This window comes from Corvus hawaiiensis, chromosome 1 (genome assembly GCF_020740725.1).
Source record: "Corvus hawaiiensis isolate bCorHaw1 chromosome 1, bCorHaw1.pri.cur, whole genome shotgun sequence".
Classification (NCBI taxonomy): domain Eukaryota; kingdom Metazoa; phylum Chordata; class Aves; order Passeriformes; family Corvidae; genus Corvus; species Corvus hawaiiensis.
The window spans coordinates 37,399,200-37,426,366 of record NC_063213.1 but is presented as its reverse complement, the minus strand read 5'-3'; the positions used below and the strand labels follow the sequence as shown (position 1 = coordinate 37,426,366).

Below are 27,167 nucleotides of genomic sequence, written 5' to 3'. Positions count from 1 at the left end.
ACATGAATATTTATAACTATGAAGTAGTTATAACCACAAAAGTAAGTTTATCATAGGAAATACGACACGTTGATAGCTGGAGCAAACCCAACCCAATACGACGTGGTAAAGGCTGACACAAGCAGTCCACAGGATTCCTCTGAACAGCCAAGACCGCCGTGCAGAGCCTGTGCTGGTTACATAGGCAAGCCCATGGAAAAATGGACTAATTAGAGAAGATTAATGATCAGTCTCAGCAAGATCTTGGCTTTTGCTTCTCTCATTTATCCATACGTGGCTCTTTGTTAAATCACGAGGGATTTTTATTCACATGTATTACTGCTTACAGATGTTCCCACACGTGCTTAGCCAGCAAACTCATGTTACAACTAAAGAAACGCAAAAAAAGCCCCACTACTTTATGCAATGTTAAGGCTGAGCAGATGCAACCAGAGGCAAGGCAAAAGCTGTTGGTCCAGCACAGCAAAGTCCACAGCTTTGGCCACTGTGCAGACCCCACACCTGTCTCTTGATTCTTGCTGAGAACTTGGCTTACATGGGATGAAAACCTCACTTTTAATGAAATGTCTCCCTTTAATGAGAAAAAACGACTCTGACTGATGCTGCACATCCTAACTAATGCTCTTGTTACCTCACAGTTTTTCACAGCATATTTTTTGGATTTAATCATGTTACATTTCGTATCCTGTACTCTTACACAGCCATGCCTGGGTATGGTTTTTCATAGGACCCAGGATGAGTTATTTTGTTCTCTTGCAAGCTTACGAGCTAAGCTCACCTCCCCGTAATAAATCCCCACAATTCAAGCTTTACTGGGGCTTCCATGACCCATCCATCCCATGGTGCAGCAAATGGGATGATAACTCACAGGGTGGAGAGAGTGCTGGGGGAAAGGCTCTCCCTGGCTAATTGGAGGGCAGGACTCCAGGAACAAGCTGATGGCACTTTGGATGCTGCTGTGCCTGTGATGCTGAGTGCTGATGCTTCCTGAGAGCACTCATGCCTGCTTGTTGATTCATGTCACCCACATCTCGCTTCACCCTCTCTCCAGCAAGAGGGAAAAGAAGGAAAAAAGGTAATTGATTGTGCTTATCAGCATGGGTGTTAAAGCATCCCCTTGCACGCTCTCAAATTGACGTAGTGCTGAGAAGGATGGAGCAGGGAAGGTACCCATACCCAGCTTTTCCTCGCCCACTGCATGGGTGGCCGTGTTCTCCAAAGCTATTGCAATGGGACAGCTGCACCATGGTGCAGCTGGGCACCCATGCCAGTCTCACTGACACTTTCCAAAGGCACAAGTGAATCTGAGTGCCTGAAGCATGGAAGCTCTGCCTGTAACACTGGAGAAATGGAGAAATGGAGGGCTGCTCCCAGAGGCCCCTTTAAAAAGCCTTCTAGTGGCAAACCATAAACCCACAGGCCAGGAACTGACTGCTCCGGGCATGCAAACACTGGCTGCATGCATCAGGTGGGAAACACTGCAGGGAATGATAGAGCCCATCCCGGCATCTTTTTTTCCTCCTGTTCATTTTGATTTTGAACTATCTCTCAGCTCTGGCTTGAGGACCTGCCTAGCTGGGATGCTGCTGTGCTTTATCACAGCAGGCTGCTGGGCAAGAGCCTGAGGGGTGACAGGAGCCGGATGGGCTCTGCCAGAGGTGCCAGCATGCTCAGAAAGCATTTTGCACTCGACTGCCTTCTGCTAAAATAGCCTGGTATTTTTGTTAAAACATTTTTCTGCAATCCTGGGGAAGAGTTAGTGCAATTATGCCCAAGAGAGCAGCCAGGAGTGCTTTTCAGAAGTGGGGTAGTTTTGCCTTTCATCCCCTGACAGCAAAGGGAAAGAGTGAATGAGAGATTTAAGTCTTCAAATCCAACATTGAGAGCATGCCTTGGCAGCAGCCCAGGCCTACCAGGGTACATGCATGGATCATGGCACATGGCTCTCACCAGGGATGGTACCATGGGCTACATGAGGACAGCTGCTACCCAATGCTGCTGAGCTCCAGGGTCCTGCCTAGTCCAGCTTCAGGCTTCAGTCTCCCCCTGCAGAAGAGGAGATGTGTGCCTGGGAGTAAGGCAGAGCTCAGCTCTAGTGTCTTGTCTTTGCTTAATCCACTTAGAAAGCTCCCCTCTGCTTTCCCCCTGCCTCTCTGCCTGGGATGTTTTGGAAATAGTGAAGGCATCATGAAAAAGCCCAGTACAAACCTGGAAAGGCTGCCAGTGACTTCTTCCACTGCTTCTTTAACTCTTCCCAGGGTCCCTGCCAGCTGTTCAACTGTCCAAGCCTCCAGCTTTCACAGGTGCTGTGTGTTTGTGTGTGTGTGAGTGAAGGCACCCAAAAAACCTCATGGATGTGCCCTTCCTTTGAAAATCCATGCTGATGGCTGTTGCCCTTCTCAAGCAGTTGTGAGTTGTCTTAGGAGACATCTCCTCCCCATCTTTCCTACTCCCTGTGATTCCATCTGCTTCTCCAGAGCATCCTGCAAGGTGGGGGGGGAAACACCTTGCAGAGAGCCAAGCACCAGCACGGAGCCTCACAACATCCATGCCGAGGGCATGAGGTCCATCCATGGCCGCTGGGATGTGCAAGGCAGGGACTCTGAGCCAGCCGGCGGTCGGTTCAGCGCGGCGAGTCCTCAAACAGCGTCAGGTTGTGCTCCCGGATGTGGCGGAGTAGGACGCGTGCCCGCCTGTCAATGGTGCGGAGCAGGGGTCTCAGCCCCCCGGCGCCGCCCTGACTCTCCCAGAGCTCCCGGTCCAGGCGCAGCGATTCCAGCAGAAGGCTCTGCAGTCTGCCCGACCGCAGCGTGGCCACCGCCGCTGCTGGGAAGCTGCAGTGGAGGAGCAGAAGAGACAGGGAGGGAAGGGGTTATCCGGGGAAGGCTGAGCAGAGAGGAAGGGAGCAGGGGGTCACTCAAGCAAAGATGCTTCAAGGCGAAATGCACATCTACCCAGAGGAACGCAGGATGAGGAGCCTCCTGATTAAAACTCTGCCCATGGTGAGCACACAGGATAGCTCCATCAGACACGGATCCAAACAAATTCCAAATCAAGAGGCTTCTAGCATGCCAAAATGCCTCATGGGCAATGGCGCAAGAAATGCTGAAATACCTGATTATTCATTATTTTTGTGCAGCTGCCAATTAAAGAGGGGAAATAGGCTTTGGACCCTGCCATCAGCCATCCAGAGCAGGATAAAGAGTTAGTCTCAGGGCAGGGGCACATGGGATGCTTTTGTGGGCCTACGCCCCCACCCTGTTCTGGGTGGGAGGTGGCCCTGATTCACAGGGGTGGCCCACCAGGGCAGCCAGGAGTGGCAAGAAGGTGAGAACACACAGGGCTGCTGGACATCCCGTGTGTGCCACCTCAGCCCTCGCCCAGCACTACACATTGCTACCTGTCTATGCCTTGCAGGAGCCTGAAGTTGAGCTTCTCCTCAGGGTGCTGTGGCCTCCCCGCGTTGTCGATGAACACCAGGCGGGACGGCGCGCTCCTTCGGACCTGCCAGCAGGATGGGAAGGAGAAGTTCACTTACTGCAGAGAGCCACCAATGTGGGGGTTTAGGCTGCTTCTTAATGCAGTGAGAAAGCCTGAGAGCATCTGGGGGAAAGCAGATGCCCAAGTCTAGGTCTCTCCATGCCCAGATACACCTCCCACGAGGGACCCAGCATCACCATGGGACCTACATTCCCTTTGCTACCACCTCAGCCCTGCAAGTGCCTCCCAGGCACTTTCATGTTAGCCACAGAGCAGCCCTTGGACAGCAGGGAGACATACCAGGATGTGGACCAGGACCAGCTCTGCTGGATTCCGGCACTTTTCATGGAGCATCTCCTCCACACAGGGCTCAGAGGGATCTGGCTGAAACCCACAGCAGTAGCGGTCCAGGCGGTCATGAACCTGCAGGAGACATTTGGGAACCTTAGCAGGGACATGTGCCTGGGATGGGGAGGTCCTGTTGTGAGCTGTTCTTGTACAGAGGAAAATAAAACATTTCTAGGGATCCTCAGCAGATGTGCAGTGGAAAAGCTGCATACGCTGGTGAGTGAGAGGAATGGGAGCACACATGCAAAACCCCTTTGGCATGAAGAAGGTGATGACAAAGGTGATGGTGACAGGCTTTTTGGATGCAGTTCAGATACCTGGTACCTCCACATTCTGTATCTGCACAGAGTGAAGGGGTTGTGTTTCCAGCTGAAATGAAGGGAAGACGTACATGATGATGAATGAATGAACAAAACCAGCAAAAGCACCCAAGGAAACCTAGAGTCTGAAACCTCAAAAAGAATTTATTTTTCCAAGTCTTGGTGCTTTGGATGATGGTTTCATCTGGTTCCTGCCACACATGCAACCTTTCATCCATCCCTATGGTAACCTGAGAAGCTCTCAATGGAAAGATGAATGGAAAAGTATCAGCAAGGGAAAAAGTGGCCTGTGCATACACAGAGCATGCCTGACATTTAAGTTGGGCCACAGTGACTTGTTTTAGCTACATTTGCATTTAATCATTTGCAGGTGCTGCTAAGGCTCCATGTTGTCCAGGCTGTCAAACCTCCTGCTTCCCAGCCCAGTTCCCTGCAGAAACCCTGATGGTGCTTGGCAACTTCCAGTGTTTCAACCACAACCTTGGAGGAATGAAGGGCTTATAAAAGACATAAATCTCTGTCAGACCCGGCCTCAGTGTTTATGGAACTTCCTCAGCTTTGTCGGAAGGAGCTGGTACATCCTCTGGGGTGGTTTGTGGGGCAGACAGGACCTTGTTGGCTGTCAACAGACCTCCCCATGGCTGCGTGTTGACATGACCCTGTAGGGGAGCTGCCTCACCTCCTCCCGCTCTCGAGGCCTGTTTACAAAAAACCCTCCGAGATATATATATAGATACATGCTCCTTTAAATATATATAAAATATATATTAAATATAAATATATATTAAATAGAAAATAGAAAATAGAAAATAGAAAATAAATCTATTTTGTGGTTGCAGCATGAAAATGTCCGACTTGCTGAATTGCTCAGTGTTGCTGGTGCCAGACCAGGAGGCAGGGCTCAGGGTGCAGAGAGGCTCCTGGAGCCACTGGGAGGGCTGGAGCAGATCTCAGGTGAGCCAGAAGGGATCTACAGGTGACAATAAGACAGAAGCCAAGTGACCCACAGTGGCTTATTGCCTTCACCCTGGTAATTAGCACAACTTAACAATTACAGGATGTACTTTGACAGAGAGTTCAGTCTGAACCCAAACACTGACCAAGCACTGGAGAAGATGCTGCAGGAAACACGAATTGTGATCTCCATGGCCATTCCATTCATAACCCTTTGAGAAGAAGGATTAGTCCCACACTGGAGCCTCTTAAACCTCTCTGTTTTCGGAAGTTTAATGAAGCACTCAATTCTCCATTGGGAGACACTCCAGTTAAAAAGGGCTTGAGCATCTTGTCACAAAACACATGGAAACAGAAGAAAATATCACATTTCGTCCACACATCTCCTTGATCTGCCTACTGGAAAGCTCAGCACGCCAGTTTCTCTCACCTGCTATGTAATTTTGCAGGCTGCACAGAAGGTGAAGACAACCTGAGATAACTTACAGGGACATTAAATAGGCTCAGCTCTCCACTCACCCACCCACAAGCACCTGTGAAACCAAGGGGGATTGGTGCTGGACCCACAGAGGTGTGAGGTGGAGGCAGATCTGGTGTTCAAGTAAAGCCCCAGGAGAGGCATCAGATGGCTGTGGAAATGCTGAGAGTGCTCTGACATGCTGACAAGCTCTCCCTCTGCCAGCCCTTGCCTGATTTTTTTTTTTGTATTAATTTCTTCTTTCCAGAGCTTAAACAGCTCTAATTCATGGGAATTTTGGTATTATTGCGAGAACACAAATACATGAGCCACACCTTGTCCCACCCAAGCTCAAACCCTGTGAGAAGCTCACCTTCAGCCACTCTTATGCCCACCCTGGGGCAGCCCCTTGTTTCTGACAGGTTTTTCTAGTTATGATACAACCCCGGATGCCATCCCCTGGGGAAAGATTCCTTGCTCTCCCCCTGGCTGGGAAGAGGGTGTCCCAGGACAGGGATGTGGCTGCAGAGTTGATTTGCTTTTGACCCTCTTCAAAGAGCAGGACAAAGCCATCAGCAGTAGCCCCTTTTCTACCAGGCTCAGCATTTTGCTCCCAGTAAAACTTTGTGCATAGTGAGGGGTTCCCTTACAGCAAACACCAAGAGAAATCAACACAGAAGAAGCTCAATTTTAAGAGCAATTGGAGAAAGCTACCAAGATTTCAATGCCAATGTACAACAGCACTCAGATCTCACAACTTCTCCCTCCCCAGCAGGGGTGTGAGATGCTAAAGCCATTTCTGAAAGATGCTACTCCACTTCTGTAATATCCCACAGACTCTTTACCTTTATGTGACTTTTATGCATGGGAGGATTCCATTAGAATTACTGAGGAGAACTTGTGGATTGCCCTTGGATTTATCATTGCATTGTTTCAGCCCATGAAGAAGAACTCTCCTTAGAGCTAGATACTTTCTCCTGCAGTCTTGGCCATTCCACTGCACTCAGCGGCATTTTGGCCTGGGGAAGGGAAGGGGATTGGTTAATCTTCTCATTTCTCTGGTTGTTTCAGCTAAAATATTTCCAAGCCCAGCCAGAACTGCTCCACCTCTGCCAGCCATAGTTGAGGTTATAAAGATTAATGGTCAGGCTTCACAAAAAATAAAAAAACAAACCATAAAAAAAGAGAAAGAATAAGGAGAACACATTTTATTAGTTTGGGTTTTTTTCTTTCTTCCTTTCATTCTTTTATATTAATACTAGCCCTTTCAGGCAGTTTTCTCTTGTCTGATAAGCAGCCCCCAGGTACCTAAACAGGCTTTCTTTTTCTGCACAGAAATCACTTCTGCCCTCCAAGACTTGATAACTCTCTGGGATACTGTTGTAATCCCTTGTAGTAGCAGGGTATGATTTTCCAGACAGAAGATTAAGTACTATTAATGCCAAGGAGGAGGAAGGCAGTGCTGTCCAAAGGGGCAGGGCTCCTTATTCCCAGTGCCAGCAGCACATCCCTGAGGTTGGATGTGATGGGGCTGATGTAAGACATGCTGCTTGTCACTAGGGATGCCCTAGGGATGTCTCTAGGGATGTCCCAAGCCTCTTCAGCATCTGCACAAAATGAACAGCAGAAAGCTCGCCCACGTGAGGACAGACTCACCGCATCTGAAACCTGCCTGTGTTTCCCCTGCAAGTCCCAAACATGGACCATACTCAGGCCAAAGTGCTTCTGCACAAAGTTCTGCTGCTCCCCATTAGCTGACAAGTGAAAATAAATCCCAAAAAACCACAGCCTGTGACCCCACAGAGCAGAAGGAGACCACAGTCAGACAACAGAGGTGCAGGCGCAGGGGAACCTGGGTGGCACAGCTGATGGGACAGGTGGCCTCAATCACCACAGCCCTACCTGGAGAAGAAAGTCAAAGAGGGCCAGGCGGCTCCACTCGCTGTGTGGGATGCTGGAGCAGGGAGCGTCCCCGGCCACCAGTGTCGGTCTGTGGGGCTGCAGCATCTCCTGGTACTGCAGCCATCCCAGGGCGCAGGAGTTCTGGTCATTGTTGGCATCCTCCAGGTGCTGGAGGTCAGGAGCCCACCAGATGATGGGGCGCGGGGCGCCGTCGGTGTAGCTGTAGGGCAGGAGGCGGCTGGTGAAGCGCCGGGCCACGGCGGGCAGGCTGCGGTTCAGGCCCAGCACCCTGTCCAGGTGGAAGGCCAGCACCTCATACAGGTCCCCAGGGCGCTTGATGAGCCCACAGCGCCCATCCTGGCAGTCTCCTTCTGGGCTGGCTGGAGTGACATCTCCCTTGGCATCTCCCTTGGCATCCCCCATGGCACGCAGCCCCACCCGCATGATTTGCCCGTGGGCAGGGACGCGGGTTTTGGAGACCACGTGCCCACTGGACAGCAGCCGCATCTTCTGGAGGTCGTCAGCAGAGAGCCATGGAGGAGTGTCCCTCTCCACCCCCCGCTGCCTCCTGCTCCGGCCAGGGGCCTGCTCCTGCTGCAGGTGAGTGAGGGGCATGGGGAGCCTTTTTCTGTGGGCTTGTCCTCCAGAGAGGGGGGCAGCCACCTCCCTTGGGGGCCCTGGAGGGGACGAGGCTGGCAGCGGGAGTGGGGAGCAGGCCGGTGGTTGGGGCAGGTGGATGAGAGCCAGCAGGGCCAGGGCCAACAGCACCCCGACAGCCGCTGGGGCTGGGGGCTTCATCCCCATCCGTCGCCATGGTCGCTGGGCCTGTGGGGACAGAAAGGTGGAACGATGCTGGAGTGTTGCTGCAGGCAGGGTCTCCAACAGGGTTTGCATTTGCTTTAGAGAAGCAGCCCCTCTGCTTGTGTGATCCCTGAGAGAGGTATTCCACAAACACTCGCTGCCTCCACAGCACTGTAGCGGGAGGGTTATGGCTGGTGCCGTGATTTGTGCCGGCAATAAGCTGGAGTCCCTTCAGAAGCAAATCAGAGCAAGAGCCCTGTGGGGAATGCCCGCACAGAGGTAGCCATGTCTGCAGTGCTGAGATATGGGAACATCCTATGGAAAATGAATTTTTCATGGTCAAATATTCTGCTTTAAAGACTCAAGAAATTTAAAAACAAAAACAAACAAGAAACCCCCAAAACAACAACAAAAAAAACCTCAGAGCAAATTCCTGTCTAGATGTGAACACTTTCCAGTTCCTAAGACCTTACTCTGGGCATCCTCACTGGTTCCTATCCTGGTTGCACACTGAACCCATAGCTTGGATATCTCAATATGTGCCGAGACAAGGCCTCTGGAGCTCTGCCCATCGCTGTGTCTGGCAAAAGCAAGGCAGCTCCAAGTGTCAGTCAGGACCTGTGACTGTCTGTGTTTTAAAAAAGGATGCAAACTCCTGCAGGGCTGGAACATCTCCCCTATGAAGACAGGCTGAGAGAGTTGGGTTTGTTCAGCCTGGAGAAGACAAGGCTCTAGGGAGAACTTACAACACCTTCCTGGCAACTATAGGGGCCCACAAGAGAGCTGGAGATGGATTTTTCACAAGGGCATGGAGTGACAGGACAAGGAGTAATGACTTTAAACTGAAAGAGAGTAGGTGTAAATTAGATATTAGGAAAAATCCTCAACTGTGAGAGTGTTGAGGCATTGAAACAGGTTGCTCAGATAAGTTGGGGAGGTCCCATCCTTGCAGTGTTCAAGGCCAGGTTGAATGAAACTCAGAGCAACCTGGTCTAGTGGAAAGTGTTCTTGCCCGTGACAGGTGGGTTCAAATTAGATATCTATAAGGTTCCCTCCAACCCAAACCATCTTACAGGTCTATGATATGATCTGTGCTATATGTGAAACCTAAAGTATTCTGATTCCCAGCACTAGGGAGCTGCCTTTAAACATGTACTACCAGCTTTTGCTGTCTATACCTTTATACACACAGCTTTTTTTCACTCCTTTTAGTTACATTTTCTACTGTGACGTGACTTCAATAAATATATGGGCTGGAAAGGCAGCTACAAGTAAACACTGTGCAAGCCTCCCTGCATTGCTAAATTTGTATTTCCCCTTCGGCCTTAAGCAACCCCATGCATATGGCGCTGGGGCTGCCCTAAGCACAGGACATTCCCATTTAGGCTGAGCTGGAGGGCAGTGGTGGGGCAGCACTGTGAGATTCTTCAAGCCAATCCACTCCCTGGAGCATGCTGCACCCATGCCTCATTCACCCAGGTTTGGGCAACTTCACACACTTCAGAAGGCCAGAGCCACAAAAAGCACCTTGATGCCTTTTCTCTGCTTTCAACAGGTATTTCCAAGTGGCCCAAACCCACACTGGAAGTCAAGGCAATGGTCAAGTGGATACATTTTTTTGCAATTATTTATTTTGGAAGCACAAGTATATCCATGGCAGACACAGTGGGACAATGTATTGCCAAAGAAGGGATAAGAGACTGTTTATAAGAGGAAAAGCTTGAAAAAAAGAGCTAAAAAGCTGGGGAGGTGAGAGCCAGCAGCCAGAATGACTTCCAGAAAGCAGCTGAGCAAGCAGAAGCATTTCCAGCCATGGGGCTTTTAGGACCACAGGCTCCCACTGACCGCAGGGACCCACCACCAGCCCAACTCCTGCCCCAAGAGCAGCTGCCACAGGCAACCCCAGAGCATGAGCTTATGAGTTGACACAGCACTATCCTAAAATCCACCAGGGTTCATGCCCTCACCTTGGGGAGACTGCTTCAGACAGCCCCCTGGTGAGGAGCCACATCCCTTGCAAAGACACTGCATCAGCTGAGATGGGTAAGAGGAGCCACCGCCTCACTGGCCTCAGCCACAGGGGTGTTCCTTCCACGCCTCTCTTTCAAGGACTGAGCAGATTTAATGCAGTTTATAAGAGCTATTGATGGTGCACTTGGAGTGATTCAGCTTTATAGCTCTCACTTAATTGCTTCTCTCCCAGAAATACAATGTAGTGCAGCAAAATATATCTGCTGGGCTGAATCCTTTGTTCAGACAGGGCTTACACCAGCCTCTGCCAGGAACCAGGGGCTGTCTGGTACAGGGCTTTGGGACCTGCCGGGGGACCCCTGCTTTATCTCTTCCCAGACTGGAAAGGACCTAGTCCAGGGTAAGACTGTCCAGAGAGGGCTGTCCTGTCCTAGATCATCAGCAGGGTTATTCAAGGCTTGGCATTAACTGTCCCAGGCATCAAACTACATGGCTAAATCATTGCCTTAGGTGCCTTTCTGGGGAGGGCATGAGCATGAGCACCCTCAAGTACCCTGAGGGGCAGCAGGACTTCTGTCAAGCAGCTGGTTGTGATGCCTCTCCAGCTCTCTCCCACTTGGATGGGATAATGATTTGCTGTGGAACCACAGCCGACACCAACTGACACAGGCAAACACCCAAGCTCAGCTACTTGAAACCTTCATGCCCCAGATTTCAAGCAAATTCTGTAGAGTGCAGACACACATTCTTTCCCAAACACCTGCAATTCCCATCTGGCCTCCTGAGCAAGAGTTTAGGGGAGGTGCAAAGTCTAAATCGTAGTTTAACCATAGTAAAATAGCTCTGTGGCATATAAAGAGCTGATCCTGGTATCCTGATACCCATACTCCTTTCAAATCATCACTGTAAATGCCTCACAATCTGTTCCTCTGGCCTCAAAGTATGCTGAATTAACAGAAGTGATATCTATGGAATTAATCCCAAAGGGTAGGGTTAACTGTAAATCTCAGTGTTCCCATCTGCATCCAGCCAAGTCTCTTCCCAATCCATGCTTTCTTGGGCATGTTTTCCCAGCACGTCCCCTGTGCCACCCCTCTGGAGAGACACAGCCCATCCCACTCTCACCAAAAACCCCTGTAACCCTTTTCTTCAGCACAGAGGATTTTCAGGGTGACTGGTTTTGTTATCCAGCTGATAATAATCCTCTGGTTGCTTATACCATCCCTGGATATCTAAAAAGCCTGGCTGCCAAAACTTCCAGTATCCTGGGGGGAAAATGCATGTGGGAGCCACATGGAGAACCTTCAAAACACTGCAGGAAAAATCCTTTTTAACCCACAGCTGGAGACCAGAGTATGCCAAAGGGATGGCAATGATTGACGGGCTTTTAATGTCAAGTCCACTTACAGTCCAAGTGGTTAAGGAATCATTATTGTCCAAACCCACTTTGTCTTCCTTGTCAGTAAGCTCGGGTTTGGGCACCACAAGTTAGAGCCTCACTGCTTTCCCATCCTAAACTTGAAACCCTGGGCTGCAAAGTTGGGCGAGGGCCAGTGCAGGCTCCTTTCCCCAGCACCGTTCAGGGTTTCCCTGCCACATCAACAACAAAAAGAAACAAAAAAGGTGCAAGTACAGTCTCTGTGTTATTTCTGGTGCTTGATACTGCAAATTTAATAATAACCTAGGTGATAAAACATTGCAGAAATAATACTGCATTTACAAGCCCTGGGTAAATACTTTTCCAAAGAGTCTTTCTCTGAGCCCTGCTGTAAAAAATTGCTGCAGTTTAAGCTATGGCTTCGATTCAGCCCGAAATGCAAACCATACGTACAGCTCTGCTTTGCCAGGCTGACATACTGACATACAGCATGTCTTTGCCAGAAATTAGGTCCTTTTCCCAGCAGGCAAAACCCATAAAAAGGCTTAAGAGAGGTACTACTTGTTCCAGGATGCCAATAAGTAAATAATATATACTCTCACTCATCAGAGGGACACACAGCACAGCCCAGGCTCAGAAGGCACAGTAGAGAGCTGTGCAGCTTTGACGCTAGGAGATAAAACTTTCTAAGTGTAGCTGGGGGTGAGGTGGGGGAGGATTATCCTTGACATTGTATTCCCAGGATGCTTGAACCTTGGCAGGATTTGAAGCAGAGAAGCCTGTTTTCAATTTCTTTTCAAAGTGCATCAAATTGGCTTTGTCGAGTTTGAAAAAGAAGAAAAACAAACCCCAAACTTCATTATCCAAGAATGTAAGAAACAGCCCTGAGACCAGAAAGATGCCACGGAAATACGTGGCTCTTGAAAACTGGATTGATTCCTGCTTTTCTCTGGCATTCAAAAGAGTGCTCCTGCCCCTGCGCCAGCACTGCAAGACCCCTCCAGCAGTAAATCCCACTGTCCCAAAGAGGTGCCCAAGGAAGCCAGGATGGCTCAGCCATGGCCATGTCACTCTTGGCCACCTGCCTGCTGTAGACTCCCAAGCTCAGACGACTTTGCCAAAAGCAACCTTGCTGATGAGCAGGTTAAAGGCAGGCCTGTGCATTTATCTGGGTGCACACTGAGCGGGGTGCGCTCTGCACGGTGGGTGCAACACACAGGGCTGTGCTCACCCTCCCAGCTCCGTGCTCGCTGCCCGCCCAATGAACCGCAAAACAGCCTGGGCAGCAGGAGGTGCAGCCTGCCGTGACCAGTTTTAACAAAGACTGCTTGAAAAACCAGTGGGAAACCTCCTCTGCCTGCCCCCCACCTCTGGGAACGTCTCCAGAGCCTTGCACCCACACATGGTGCTTGCAGCAGCTCCCAGTGCAATGGGAGAGCAGGCACGTCAATCAGATCTGGGAGTGGATCAGCCTCTTCTTTTTCATATTGTGCAGGGGGTTTTCTTGGTTTGTTAAGGGCATGGCATATGGGCAGGAGACCCATAACCATGGTGAGGACATGGAAGGAGACAAAACCTCTCCATCCCTGGAGTGACTCTGGGCAAGTCTGAGCAGAAGCAAATCCTTGGCAGCGTCCATCGCCCATCATTCAAGTGCCTAAGTGCCTTCCTATATTATCCTGCTATGGGAAGATAGATGGCTCACGGAGGGGGAATTTACTATAGACAGCTATTAAACGATAATTGCCAGTCCCAAAGGTCCCTCTGGCTTAGTCAGAGTGGCTCCCCAGGAGGGTAGGCCTGCTGTGCACCCCCAGCACATGGGGACAGCTCCACCAACACTCACCTGCACCCACATCGCCACGGGGCTTGAAGAATAAACAGCTCTTCATCTCACCTCATGATCCATCAAAGTGGCTGCAATTCCTAGCAGACCCACACAAACTTTGTGTCTGGGGTTTTTTCCTTCAGAATTGCAGGTTTTTTTCCTTAAAAATGCCCTTCCAGAGGGGAGAACCATGACCCCACTGCATTTTGGCACTCTGTGGACACCCTGAAGACCATCCTGCTTGGCTCCAGGACAGGGATGTGGCAGGTAGGTCATGCCTGTCTGCTCAAGGTGCTCCTCTGGCCCCACTTCCACATGTTACCCCTCACAAGTGGCTTGGGAAGCTGAAGCCAGGCACTGGGAAGGGGGACTGCTCCCATAAAGCCTATGAAATGGAGTCACAGCAAACACTGGGTCAGCTGAAGCTGGGGAGATGGAAATGTGACACATCACCACATGGTACTGGGTCCTTCCCTGCAGAGTCAGCAAAGTCCTCGGAGCTGGCACACAAACCTTCCCAGCAACATGTCCAAAACCAAACCAGAAAATGACCAAGTTAAATTGCCTGGGATGAAACCTTACAACATGCTGCACTTTGCTAAATTTTGGACAGTCTGCAAAATCTCTGGGTAATTTATAGCCTAAGTGGGAGACAAGCGCGCTTTGCACTAGCAGAGGGCAGCACTCTGGCAGCAGCACAAAGGGATGAAATGTGTTTGCACCGTTCAGTCTGAGCACTGACTTCAAAGGGGTGGTGCCAACATACCCCCTTTAACTTCTCAAATCATGTTGCCTTCACAGTTCTTCCCAGTTATCACTGACAGCCTTGGGGCAGCAAATTATAAAAACCTGGAAACCTTCAAGCTCCACAGCCTCCCTCTAGTAATAACCTGACATGTCTTTGGCTCCAGGCCCTGCATCAGCCCCTTGAAATTTTTGCTTCCCAGGGATGAAATGTCCTGTTTCTTGCTCTAAACTTTCCACCCAGACTGACTATTTCTGGTTTTTGGGAGGCCTCTTGCCCTGAAGGTTCTTTGCTGCACAGCCATAGGCTGAGCACAGCCCCTTCTCGTACACCCATCATCTGGAGGACCATTTTGAACAAAATCTTCAGCCATAGCTGTAAGGTGCTCTGTTTAACAGTGCTATTCCCATTGCACTGACTTCTCCCAGTTGAATTAAGGGCTAAAGAAGTACAGCAGAAATATGGACTTGTAAACTCCTTGCACTCTCCAGGCATAGCTTACAAGAGTGGCAAGACTCCCAGCATCCCAAATGTCCTGTTCAACATCTCTGAAGATGGAAGACCTGGAGCAGGAGACAGAGGACACACCTTGAAGGAAACAGATGGCCAGCACCTGGCTGGAGGACTCCACAACATTGGGTGTAGCTGGTGCAGTCAAGGTCAGGGCTGCTGCTTGGGGGAACCCAGAGAGGACACACCTTGTCCTGCACCTGGTGTGGACTAAAGCCCTGCAGGGTACCGGCAGGGACTTGCTTTTCCTGTGATGACACCGTCCTTACCCCAAAATCATGTGATTTTCCCTGAGCAAAGGGAAAGATTCATAATTCTCCTCACTCCCACTGTGTAAATCTCAGCTTGCAGACAGTTAATACTCAGCTCTATGAGGAACGGACAGAGAGTTCTTCATCCTGGTGCTATGTACAGTGCAGCTCAGGATCACTCTGGTTTAATCCCAGAAGTCAACAAAAAGCACCACAAAAATAAACAGTCTCCAGAATGCCACACTTCTTAAAGTAAGCAAACTAAAAGCTTTCACATGCCTCATCCTTCTCCTATTTAAGTTCAGAGTCAGGGCTTTTACTGCAGTGTCTTGCACTTAGCTGGATCTTCTACTTCTTGGAGACACATCTCCCCAGAGATTGATGGCAGTCTTGCAGGTTATGTCACTGAGATGCACAGGTCTGCTGCCATTTGCATGTGCAAACATCTCCATTACTTTTCACCACTAGAAGTGATATCAGCCTGCACCCAAATCATCCAGATCACGGAGGACTTGAAAGAGCATCTCATGTTCACAGACAACAGTGAGGACCTGGACAGCCCTGAATGCACAACTGTCCTGCTATCCTCATGGGATAAGGGAAGTCCCCCTCATCTTCCATCCTCTCCCTCTGCTCATTCCTCTAACCCTCACACTTACATGAGAGCAGCACAACCTAGAAATTCCTGGCAGGGATGTCAAGGAGGTAGAGAAGCAGTTTTGGGCGGCTGTTGCTCCCTCACTCCACCACTGCTGTGCAGGATCCTGCCAGGTTTCCCTTTTCCCCCTCCCCTCGTCCCAGTTTCCCGGCCAGCCTGTTGCACTCAGCTCCATAAGTTTTCAGAGCAGCTTTCCCATCTGCCTGCTGAACCAGCAAGTAGGGGGCCCCTTCCCCAGCGAAACAGATGTGGCTTGCCTTTGTGCAACATCTGCGCCTCATGCCCCGCTCATTTTGAACAGTCTTGCCTTTGTTTGTGAGGGGTTGTACAGGGGATGCTTTGGAGGAGGGCTGCAGCCTGTGGCCTGTGGGCTGGACTCCTACCCTTCAAGTCTCACACATAAACTGCCTCCAACCCCCTGAGTTTCTTCTGGGGAAGAAGAATATGCTTTGTTCCCGTGGCATTCAGGGACTGACAGTCCTGCTCCTCAGCACTTTGGTTCCAGCCACAGCCCACAGCTCACACTGATGATTCCTTTGGGATTTCCAAACCCAGGGATGTAAGAGCTAGAATCTGGGAGCCATGGACCCCCTTCCTCACAACTCCCCTCACCCCGGTGGCTTCTCTTGCTGCACCTCTGGGCTGCTCACCAGCTCTGGTTTGGCAACCCCAGTGGGGCTGTGCTGCTGTGGCTCCTCCACATGTAACAGAGGCAAAGAGCCGAGGTGCTAGAAAACCATGTCCCTCTTGCAATGTGTTCTGTATTCAATATGGGGAGAAATACATTACAATAAAATCACATTTTATTTCCTCTTGCTCTTGATGAGTTTGCCAATCTTGCTCATGAGTGCCTGGAATGCTGCTAAAACCCTCACACATTCTGGCATTTGGTTCAGTTTTATTTATTTTATTGGGGATCACGTTTTTTCTATATTTTGTGGAGGGGGGATTTTGATCCACTTATTTTCAGTTTTCATTTCTAACCAGTGGACCAGCACCAGGGAACAGGAATGCTTGCTTGGTGCCCAGTGGGGGCTCACAAAACCCTCCTTGGGGTGTTGGCAAGGAGTAGCACTGGATTTCCTAGTTGGAGTTTCAGTGGAGGTTGCCCAAGTCAGACAGTTGGTTTCCCTGAGCTGACTGTCAGGTTTTCTCCCTTCTTGGAGAGCAGGAAAGTGCATTCGTAGGATTCCAAAGGGGAGGGAGAAGGAGGAGGACAGCGGGGCCTTTCAGCCCTGTGGGCTTTCTTCAAAACAGAATTGTTCATACCAGCCCTGGCCTCAGCTGCAGAAAGGTAACCCTATTTTCCTCCCATTAAGCCATTACATCTGAAAGAGAAAAAAAGAGGAAGAAAACTGCTTGCCATTTGGCTCTGAGTGCTGCCTGTGTCGCACAGACCTCGTCCTGGGAAAAGCCTGCTGGCAGCCACCCCCCAGCCCGCTTCTTCTCCTAGCAAAATCCATGGGGTGAGCAAGCAGAGCAAACATGGTACAAGCATTGGTGCAGCCAGGCTCACAGAAAAGGGGCTTTTCCTTCAGGGCAAGGCAAGTAGCTGCAGGTGGACTGGAGTTATTGAGCATTGGAAATGGAAGGGGTAATTGAGGCATTTGGAATCTATGCCAGAGAATTAATACAGTGTAATCAGCCCCTCATATTCAGACTGCCTCATACTAGGCAAACGACAGAGCAACTGGAAACTACTCGCTGGCAGATTTTGAAGCCAGAAGAAAGAAGATGTTTCTGTAATGCAGTCATCCCCCAGCACTCTCTGCCGCGGCAGGTCGGGCATGTGCAGCAGCCGGATCCAACAAGAAGCCGGCTGCAAGCATGCTCTCCATACCCACAGGGGAGCTCAGAGCTGGCATCCCTCTGGCTTTCTGCAAGGGGTCACCCTCCTGGCGAGTTTGAAAGGAGTCAAAAATCATCTTGAGCATTTTGTTTGGGGTTAAGCTGCAAATGAAGCAACAAGGTGATCAGCTTAGGGCATAGCCTGGATTTATTCCTCATGACCTGATGGTCATGCCTACAGATGCCCAGAGCAAACCCAGATGATGGGCAAAATCAAAGCAGTCAATGCAGGAGCTCACAAAGGGGAAAGGACTGCAGAAGCAGACCTTCCCTTTCCAAGGCAAAATGGAAATCCTGGCAAAAAATGAATACCCCACTCTCACATGAAGGACCACACCAGGTACCTGGCTCAGGCTGTACATGCTTTGAAATGCCTCATAGCGAAGGCTTGTACAGAAAAATGTTACTGCAGACAAAAGGTTGGTGTGGGGAGAGTTGCCTTGCTTTTCCCTTTGATGGGGAGGAGTTATCTCCAGACCCAAAATGGGTGACATGAGCCCCAGTCTTGTCTATTTTTCCTGCTGCTGAAGTTCATTAATTAAGAAAACCAAAGCTGCCTATACAAACTGTAGGATGGAAAGTGTAAAGCATGACACTAGTGTCCCCCATGCACATACACTCACACACTCCAGTGAAGGCTGGCACAGCAGCATTGTCCCCAGAGAGGCTCCGAGTCATCAGCACACTCTCAAGGACATAAAAATGCTTCAGTGACACAAATGACCAGTTTCTGGCAGCAGCACCAGGCACCTCCTCAGCTCATCCATCACAGGTTTGCAATCCCTGCCCAACACAAGCTGTGCAAGGGTTGAGGTGGCGAAGCAGGAACAGAGTCCCCCGCCCCAGTGCAAACTCCCTGGTATGACAGCCCCCTGTCTCCCGGTGAGGCAGTGGTAACAGGGCGTGGGGGGACCATCCCAGCTCAGCTGATGCATGCTTGCTCAGATGGGTCTGCCAAGGGATGTTCCAAACTGGAGCACTAAAACTAGATGACATGAAACACCACCCTAAGGTTTGGAACATGCTACAGATGTGGATAAGCCTCCTAATGCTGGGGAAGCACAACATTTCTTGGGAGGGATGTGAAGTTTTCCCTTGCCAAACTGGCTGACTTTGTGGCTTTTTGATGAAAATGCTCTGCTTTGTCTGGACCAAAGAGAAAGCACAGAGCAGCTCTTTGTGATCTCCATCTGCACTTCACTGCCTTCACTTCATGCTCTTCACCTGCTTGAAGCAGTGCCACCTGGACACTTAGAAGAGGTGGGTTTTGGCTGAGGGAGTGTAATCACCACCCTGGCTGACAGCAGTGCTTTAGCTACAGCAGCCCCAGGCACTGCCTTTATGGGCCTCCTGACAATCTGCTTTGTCCATCCCTAGTGCATTTCTCCAATCTGCTTGGTCCATCCCTAATGCTTTTAAGGACAGATGTGCTGTAGCGCTGCCCTGCCTTGCTTGCCTCACCATGCTCTGACCCTCTGAGTGGTCCCGCTCAAGCTGTCCCCAGGATGGAGACATCCAGGATACCCCGTTGTACCTCATCCCATGGGGCTGGTGTCCCTGGGCAAACCCAGCGTTGTTTCCCACTACCAGCTCAGCAAGGAAACCCCTAAATCCTACCATGTCTCGCAGCAGCAGCCGACGCACTCCTCCTCATGTGCTTCACCGCCTGTGGGTGACACAGCACACGGTCACCTCCTGAGCCGGGTGCCGGCCGCCTGTGGCACTTCCATACGACACCAGGAACCCACACAGAACACAAAAATTTAAAACATAGCAAAAAACAAAACAAAACAAACAAAAAACAAAAACCCAAAAGCAAACAAACAAAAAACCAAACCAAAACAAAAAAGTATCCAGCAACTAATCAGCCCGCTCCCTCTCCCCAAGCCATTAATCACGGCCGGGGGCTGTCACCCAGGGGTGCCCCTCGGGCTGTCCGCAATCCTCGCTGCCCAGCTCCGCACTGCAGGGGCTGCTGGGTTCCTGTCACCACACGCCAGCGGGTGCCTCCGCTCCCCCTGGGCGGGAGGACACCCTGCGAACTTCAACTGTGAGTTTTCAAACTCTGCCTCGTCCCAGACCCACCTCCCTGTGGGGAGGGGAGTGGAGAGGCTGGGAAGGGGGGAGAAGGCATTTGAAAAGTCTCTTTTTCACAATAAAAGCCCTTCTTGCCGCTTTTTTTTTCTGGTTTTTTTTTTTTTTTTTTTTTTTTTTTTTTTTTTAACACTAAGGGCCAGTTTGAGCCAGAAGGAGATGAAGATACATGAAGAACACGTTTCTCCCAAGCCCCTTTGTTGCCAGTGGCCCTGGTGCCAGCCAAGTAGAGGGACCACTAGAGTCCCAGGGACCACAGTGACCCCAGAGCCAGGAAAGTGAACCAGAGGTCTGCTCATGAGTGCCCAAGAAAATGCTCTTTACAGGTCTTTATTAGCTTTTTTTTTTTTTGCCTTTCAGTAATGGTCCAGCAAAGAGCTGTGCCACATCAGTGCCTGGAGTGGGTGCAGACATGGGAGAAGATTTCTTATCTGCCTAAAAGGTATTAATGCATTAAAACCATTTTTAGGGTGCTCAGGCACCTGTTTTCTGGTGCCTGCAGGCAGCCAGGAGAGGGGCACAGGGAACGAGGACCCTCACCACACCCACCAGTGCAGACTGCAGCATGCCGAGCCCTGCAGTGCCCAACACAGTCCCCTCACCCAGCACCTGGTGTAGGGTGCATCCTAAGTGCCTTTTCCTCAGGCCCCTGGGAGAAGAGGGTCTGGAGGCATTGCTTTGGAAAGCAGTGTGTTTCAAGAGCCCTCCATGGCCAAACAGGGTACACAGGCAGCTGCCAGGCTGCAAAGCATTTTTTTGTTTCATATAACTTTCCCCTTCCAGCCCTGGACTGTGGCCAAGCAAAATACATCAGTCCCTCACCATGGCAGGTGACACCACCAACTGCTTCAGCCCCAACCAGCCCAGCCTGGGGACAGGAGGAAACCCTCTGTCTCAAGTGTGGGGGCTTTCCAGCTCCCTGATGTGTGCAACTACCTCCTCTAGGAGACCATAAAACAAACCAGGTAGATCAGCATTGCTCTTTACTGATATTTGTGTTTTTAAAAAATCTGATAAAGGCACAATACTGGCTTTTGTGAGGTATAATGAAGATATGGTGGTCTAAAAAGAGAGGAGGATGAGACTGAGGGAACCTGGGCCAAGTCACTTGACCAAGGCAGCACAGGGGGGCAGTGACAGACGCAGGAGGAGGCTCCTGTGTCCCCAAACCCTCTTCTAGCTCACTGACCATGCATGGTCCACAGTGACATTTCACAAGGTGATGCAACACAGTGGGTGTAAACAGTGATGGCAACTCAGTGCTCTCGCCCAGTGTGCTCTTGTGCCAGTCCCAGTGCCCCAGGGCCTTCATACCCTCCTGGCTCACTGAGTGCATCTTATTTTAATATGGTACATCTCCCTACTCCTTCCACTGCTACTCAAAACTATAGCTAAGAAAAGAAGTGGTTTGAAGGTTACACACAAAAGCAGTGTGTCTGCTTTTGGCTTCAGCACACCCCGCTCCATGCCATCCTTGGGTGTGAGGAAGGGGTGCAGGAACCAAGCCCTGCTTCCCCTCCTTGCTGCCACCACCAACCTCATTGATCCCCGCCTGTCCTGGACACTGCAGCATTGAACATCCTAAAACACTTCCCTTGAGGCCAGTTCCCTGAGGCAGATAATAACCTAATACTTCTAAAAGAATTAGCAATATGACGTAATTAGCAATAACCTAGTATTGGCATTGGCACAAAAATGGCCTGTCCGAAGACAGAGTGAGTGCCAGGGAAGGGATCTGCGGGGCTCTGGAAGCTGAACCCTGTGCATCACAACTCGTAGGTGGCACCTCATTTCGGAAGCGTTTACTTTCATCTCCCTTTCTTAATTTTGAAATGATTCAATTTATATGCAATTTCCTGTCAAAATGATTCCTGTCAGTGTGGCGGCACTGCGAACCTTGACTGACAGGCCGAGCGCTCCTGCTGGTCCCTCTGGACTGCCTCTCCCTACAAATAACCGCTTAAAATGCACGCCTGACATTTGAGGAATTTGACATCAGAAACAGGCTTGGATGGCTGCTGTAGCCAGTCATCAGTGGCCAAACCAGTAAGATAAATCTAGTGAGCCTTGAAACAAATGCTCCAATCTTGAAATTTTGAAATTTCAGAAAATTTATTTTCCCTCTCCTTCCCCTGCTTTTTAATGACATTCACAGTGCAAAAATCAGATTTAAAAAGCAGGCCTAAGAACCAAGTGCACTGTAAACCAGTTTCCTGAGGAGGACTCCTCAAATTCATATGGCTGTGCCTCCATTGTACCTGAGCTGGGTAGTCCTAAGACTACCAATGCAGCCCCAGGTCCCATAAGTAGCATCCGTGCTACTGAATTCTGGAAAATTAGTGAATACCTGAATAGTGGAAACTGCTTTTCTTCTCTCCTTTTCCTTTTCTATCCCCTGACCTCCTCTGCTCACATTCTCACAGACATTCTTACTCACTCACACATAGATTTCCCTGACATTTCCCTGACTTTAGCTGAGGCCAATCCTTCAATCAGACAGACACCACCTCTGCAGGATGAGGGACAGTCCCCACTCTAAGAAACTACCAAGAGGTGTAGACAGCAATGGGAGAGAGAGGAGAGCAGGGAGGTGGGACTGCATCCAGCTTGCAGTCAAAATATGAGTCTCCAAAACAGCCACATCTCACACCAGATGCTCAGGCCGATTTCCAGTACCAAAGATCTCCCGAGCGTGATCCCTCTCACCTCGTACTTAGGCAGGTAGAAAAGCTGTTCTGTCCCTATTGCAAGGCACAGGACAGCAGTGTGGGGGGCTCAGTCTGCTGGTATCTCCTGGCAGATCCAGCTTAGCCAAGAGCAAGTACTTTGAAACAGAAGAGCTGAGACCTTTCCCTAGGGCTCTCTAAGCAGGCCAAAATCCAAAGGAAACCAATGGAGAGCAAAGAAGGCCATGGGTGCTGTTGTACCCACAGCAGCACCTCTGTGCTCCCTCAAAAGACTTCTGGTGTAACCCTGACTCCGTTTCATAGGCTGACTTGCCTTTTCACTTGCTTGTCCTCATAAAGAAATGCCTGCTGCAGAAGGATGAAAATAGGCCGATTTTTTTTCTTCTTTCCCAGAAGTACTTCTTTCTTTCCCTTTCTGTCCCAGTGGACCTGCATTCATTTCTCCCTTGGGAACTAAAGACAGGCAGTGGAAAGGGGACAGATTTCAAGAGCTGTAAAGGAACAGAAAGCTGTTCTGCCTCTCAGAAAGTAAAGCTGAAGGGTTTTTTCTTCCTTTTAGAAAAGTGTGAGGCTCTAATGGTTTTGAGGGGCTATGAATACGACTTTTCACATCTGCCAAGATAATTATAAGCTTGAATGAATTTCTGAGACCCAAACCCTGCCAGATAAATCATACCTATCAAGTACTGATTAAAAATGAGCTGCTCAGAAAGCCTTCAAATTTCTGTTCCCTTCCCACCCCACTATTTCCTGTATCTGTTGGTAATGGGTCTCAATGCTTTACTAAGGAACAGTCTGTAGAGGAGACCCTGATAATTCACCCTTTCTTTGCAGGAGGTGTGAAAGAGATGGGAAATTAAGGCTACAGGGAGCAAGCAGAATGAGGAAAGATTTGGGCTCAGACTGGATCTGGCACTGGGACACAGAAGATGCTGAGAAGAAGGTAAGGTGCAAAACTGAGTTTTGAATCCGATTTCAAAGTGTGACATGAGCCCATGCCCCACTCAGTATCCCCAAATCAGTATCCCGACAGGGGACAACCAAGAGTCCCGAACTTAGAGAAGAATCTGGATGTGTGTGATTTCTTTCAGTTTGCTGTGTGTGGGAATGACTCTTGCATGTCAGCTTTTCCTCATCGTTCACGTGGAAATAAGCCCACCCAAGTCACTTATGGAATCCACTGAATTTTCATAAATATGCTGAAGAAGCTGCACACCCCCAATCCAGTAATTAGAGTAAATTAATGCTGCTGGGATGCCTTTGTCACCGTTTGTCTAACTCAAGACAAAAGGCAGAGAGGTCACATCCTGAAGGGAGAGTAACCCTTTATAAGCAGTGTTTAAGATGCCAGAGAAAACAATAACATCTGCAGAGGAACCACACGTTCCCTGAGCACACAGGATTTATACTTCCCACAAATACCCATTGTATCCTCCTTGTTGTCATGACTCAAACACATTCCTCAAGCATATGGAGGAAGGGACGAAGAGTTATTAAGTCCTTCAAAGGTGATTACTCATTCCTCCAACTTAACATTTTAGGTAAATGCTACAAACTCTGAATCGCTTGTCAGAACAGAGTATAGTTTTTACAGAACATGAACTGAGTCAAATGAGTTAGGGTTTTCTTTTCATTTTTTAACTTCCAAGGGCTATTTTTAAAGCTCTCCCATGTTCAGCAAGAAAAAAAATCTTACTACCCATGTTCCATGTCCAAGACATTTGCTGTGTTGTTAGAGAAGGAACTGTTTTCCTAGCCTGCTCCTCCAAGAAAAGCCAACCACTCTGCATCACCAAGGGTCTCAGCCTCCATCCTCCACCAGCTTTTTGAAACAACTGAGCTTCAGACCCATGTGAAAACAGTCACTGACTGTCCAGCCATGTCGTGGCAGCCTAAGTCCATAGGAGAGGGCAAACCTTCCAGGTGGCACAACATGGGTGCTCCAACAGGGTTCCATCCCACTGGGTTGCCTTGCTCCCAGTAGCTGCTATAACAACTTGAACTTCAACACTGACTTTCTACCTTTCACCCCAGACGCCTCTGTCCTCTTCAGTTGGTCCTTCCCAAGGCAAGGATCCCCCTTTTTTAAGCTTTATCTTTTCTTCATCTCTCTTTCTCCTTTCTAGATATTTACCCCAGCACTTCAATGAATCAGAAAAACCTTTTTTTCTGGACTGTCACCATGTAAATCAAGGGATTCAGATCTCTATTATTTAGTATCCCACTAATCCTGCACCATCTGCAGTCTTCACTAGCAAATAAATGTGTGTGTGTCTGTGTATCCTTAACTGGATCACTGTTTGAAAATATGGGATGTTGAATGAAGAACAATTCCACCCCACAGCATATAAAAGCTTTAGCACTGATGTCTCATTTTGAGATGTGTTGTTGAGACAGTTTCTCATCTAATATGTAAAGCAGTCCCTGTAAATGATACCGTTTGCAAAATAAAAATGGCATATGGTGCTGTGTCTGTTGCTGTGGAGACACTCAGATGTGCCCTGGCAGCACAGATGCCGTGCTGTCCTTGGGAAGGTGGTGAGTTTGGCTGACCATGAAATCGTTAGCTGGCAATCGTTACACTCATAGCTCCTCACTTCTTCTTAACAAAGGCTTGCATAGCCATCCACTTGTGCTACCGAGGTGGGCAGGGAAAGTCGCTGGAAACTCTGGAACATCACAGAGAAACTTCATGAAGAGTTGCAAAATTAGTGCACAAATTATTTGGGATTAGCTGGGTTAAGAATTAGTCTTGGGGATTCAAAGAGCTCCTGGGCTGATTCCCTTGGCCTCCTGAGAATGAGTTGTCCAAGCTCATCTTACTCTGGAGGTGCCCGGGGAAAGAAAAGGAGCTATGATGGGGCTCTGCAGGGAACAGCTCAGCTCATCCCTGCCTGCTCTTGCACGTCACAGGCAGGGCCAGGGTGAACGCAGGTTTTCCTGCACCATCCAGAGATCTCTGCATGGCTGAAAACTGCAGACAGCTTTCAGGAAGCCTAAAAGGGAGCAGAGACAATGCCAGGTGGGAGCATGGAGCATCGCTGCCTGAGATTCACATTAGCAGCTACTGGTGCTGCATGCCCTGCCTCCCCACAGAGTGTGGCTGTGGCTCTTCAAGACCTTGCCAGAGGTCTATTCCTACCTCTGCATGTGAACAGGCCAGATCCTGGGGGGAGAGCCTGCCCTCCTGGATTCACTTTGTGCCAGTGTCCCAGGCCCAGGGGACATCGAGCTAGCATATGACTCCATTTTCCTCAGAGCATCTCAGCAAACTTCCATCTCTAACCTGTAGCACCACACAGAAACAAGGGAAAAATGAGCACAGACTGAGGCATAGAAAATTTTCCACCCCCCCAAAAAGAGAGAGAAAACAAGACAGAAGCAATCTCTTTCTTCTCCTGGAAGGAGATACTGGCATATGCTTGAGTTGGGACCATAGACACACTCTATTGGCTGCGTACATACCTTTGCACTAGGGCAAGTCCTCTGTCACCCTGATGCTAGGATGGGGAAAAGTGTATGCATTAACACATGGAGCAATCAGGCAGTATGTAATCTGAGAGCTTTGAATTGTGGCTGCTGAAAACAGGGTCTGACCAACATATGGGCTCATGAATCTTTCCTGACAACCCTGCAGTTACAGAAGCAAGAAGTGGAGCCTCCTGGTTATAAATCGGTCATGAATAAATTTAGGTTGACAATTAGAAGGTTCCTAATAATCAGAGGATTAGGTTCTGGGAACTTTCAGACAGGAGAGGGAGTGAGCTGTGAACCTTTGTCACTCCCAGTGGAGCAGCATAGGAGAAGAGAGGAGGGAACTGAATGGCTTGGAGAATTCATCCTGTCCATGCCCCCAGGGATGGCTTTGTATCATCTGCTAATGGTACAGAGCAATAGGCCTGGAGCAGAGCTGCTTGCAAGTTTTGAGTGGCCAGAAAGGTCAGGTTGTCAGGGTCTAGCTTGTCAGCTATGTTCTCCTTCCGAGGACCATGAAGACACCAAATTTCCTGTCTGAGTAGTGACCACCCAGGGCTGTTGGCAGTGCCTGTGACCCTGGGCACTCTTATCCTGTGGCATGGCACCGGGACTTTCTTCTGCCCACAACCTCAAATTTTCTATAGGATGGTAGGAATTATTTTGCACCTTGGAGTGTGTGGATGCTTTTAAGTCTCCTGTTGGAATCACTGTGCTGTGACACAATTGCCTGCATTAACATTTAAATGCAACTCTGCCTCCCAGTCTAGACCTGCCAGCAGAGACCAGGCATATCCACTGTGTGAACATCCTTCCTTCCAAAGTCATGTTCAGGTGTCTAGGACCTGAGGAAGCCTGCTCACATCTGGGATGAGGATCTGCATGCATTGCCAGCAGAAGCAGCTTGTCAGCCTCTCCCTGGACCTTGAAACATGCTTCAAGCAACCAGACCAAAAATGATGCCACTTTCAGCTAGTCAGACTTAATTTATTTCATTATGCCATGAACTCTGATTTTTTTCTCTATTATCCGCAGAGACTTTCAGGATGAGCTAAGACTCACATGTGAAATGTGAATGAGACAAGCAGTAGAAATAAAAGATAAACAAGGAAAAAAAACCCTCCCTGTAAAGTTATTCAGGGATTCCAGGGAGGAAGAGAAGAAATAAGGAAAAAGCCCTCAAGCCTATTTTCCATGTATTCTTTAGAACACTTTTACATAGCACCTGACTGTGGCAGTAACACAGCTAGCAATGTAGATAGGAGGTTCAAACAGTGGCTCTAGAAAGTCTTGACTGGTGAGTTATTGTGAAAAATATTCAGATGTTGTGCTCTCCCACTGTGTGGCCTTAGGTAAAGCTCCAGCAGATCTCAAAGATAATATTCTTTCATGCTATTTAAATATGCACACCATTACTTTTTTGAAGCATCTCTCATTTTCATCAGAGCAGAGCTTCCTGAT

The 27,167-nt window shown here is 49.3% G+C and overlaps 1 protein-coding gene across 1 annotated transcript; it reads right to left on the bottom strand.

Moving 5' to 3' along the window:
* Positions 1-278: 278 nt before the first annotated feature.
* GASK1A (golgi associated kinase 1A) lies at positions 279-19,518 on the bottom strand. The gene is made up of 5 exons (XM_048300983.1): positions 19,069-19,518; positions 7,462-8,286; positions 3,781-3,903; positions 3,401-3,504; positions 279-2,834 (listed from the first exon to the last, which is right to left on the bottom strand). The coding sequence occupies exons 1-5, from the start codon at positions 19,069-19,071 to the stop codon at positions 2,624-2,626; spliced, it is 1,266 nt and encodes a 421-aa protein (XP_048156940.1). The 5' UTR covers positions 19,072-19,518; the 3' UTR covers positions 279-2,623.
* Between the last annotated feature and the right edge of the window lie 7,649 nt (positions 19,519-27,167).

Bases quoted from the DNA above. Each gene is read 5' to 3' on its own strand.
- GASK1A (XM_048300983.1), bottom strand. The intron at 3,505-3,780 runs GTATGTCTCCCT...TCCTGCTGGCAG, and splicing joins TGGTCCTGGTCCACATCCTG to GTCCGAAGGAGCGCGCCGTC. The intron at 2,835-3,400 runs GTAGCAATGTGT...CCTCCACTGCAG, and splicing joins CTCCTGCAAGGCATAGACAG to CTTCCCAGCAGCGGCGGTGG.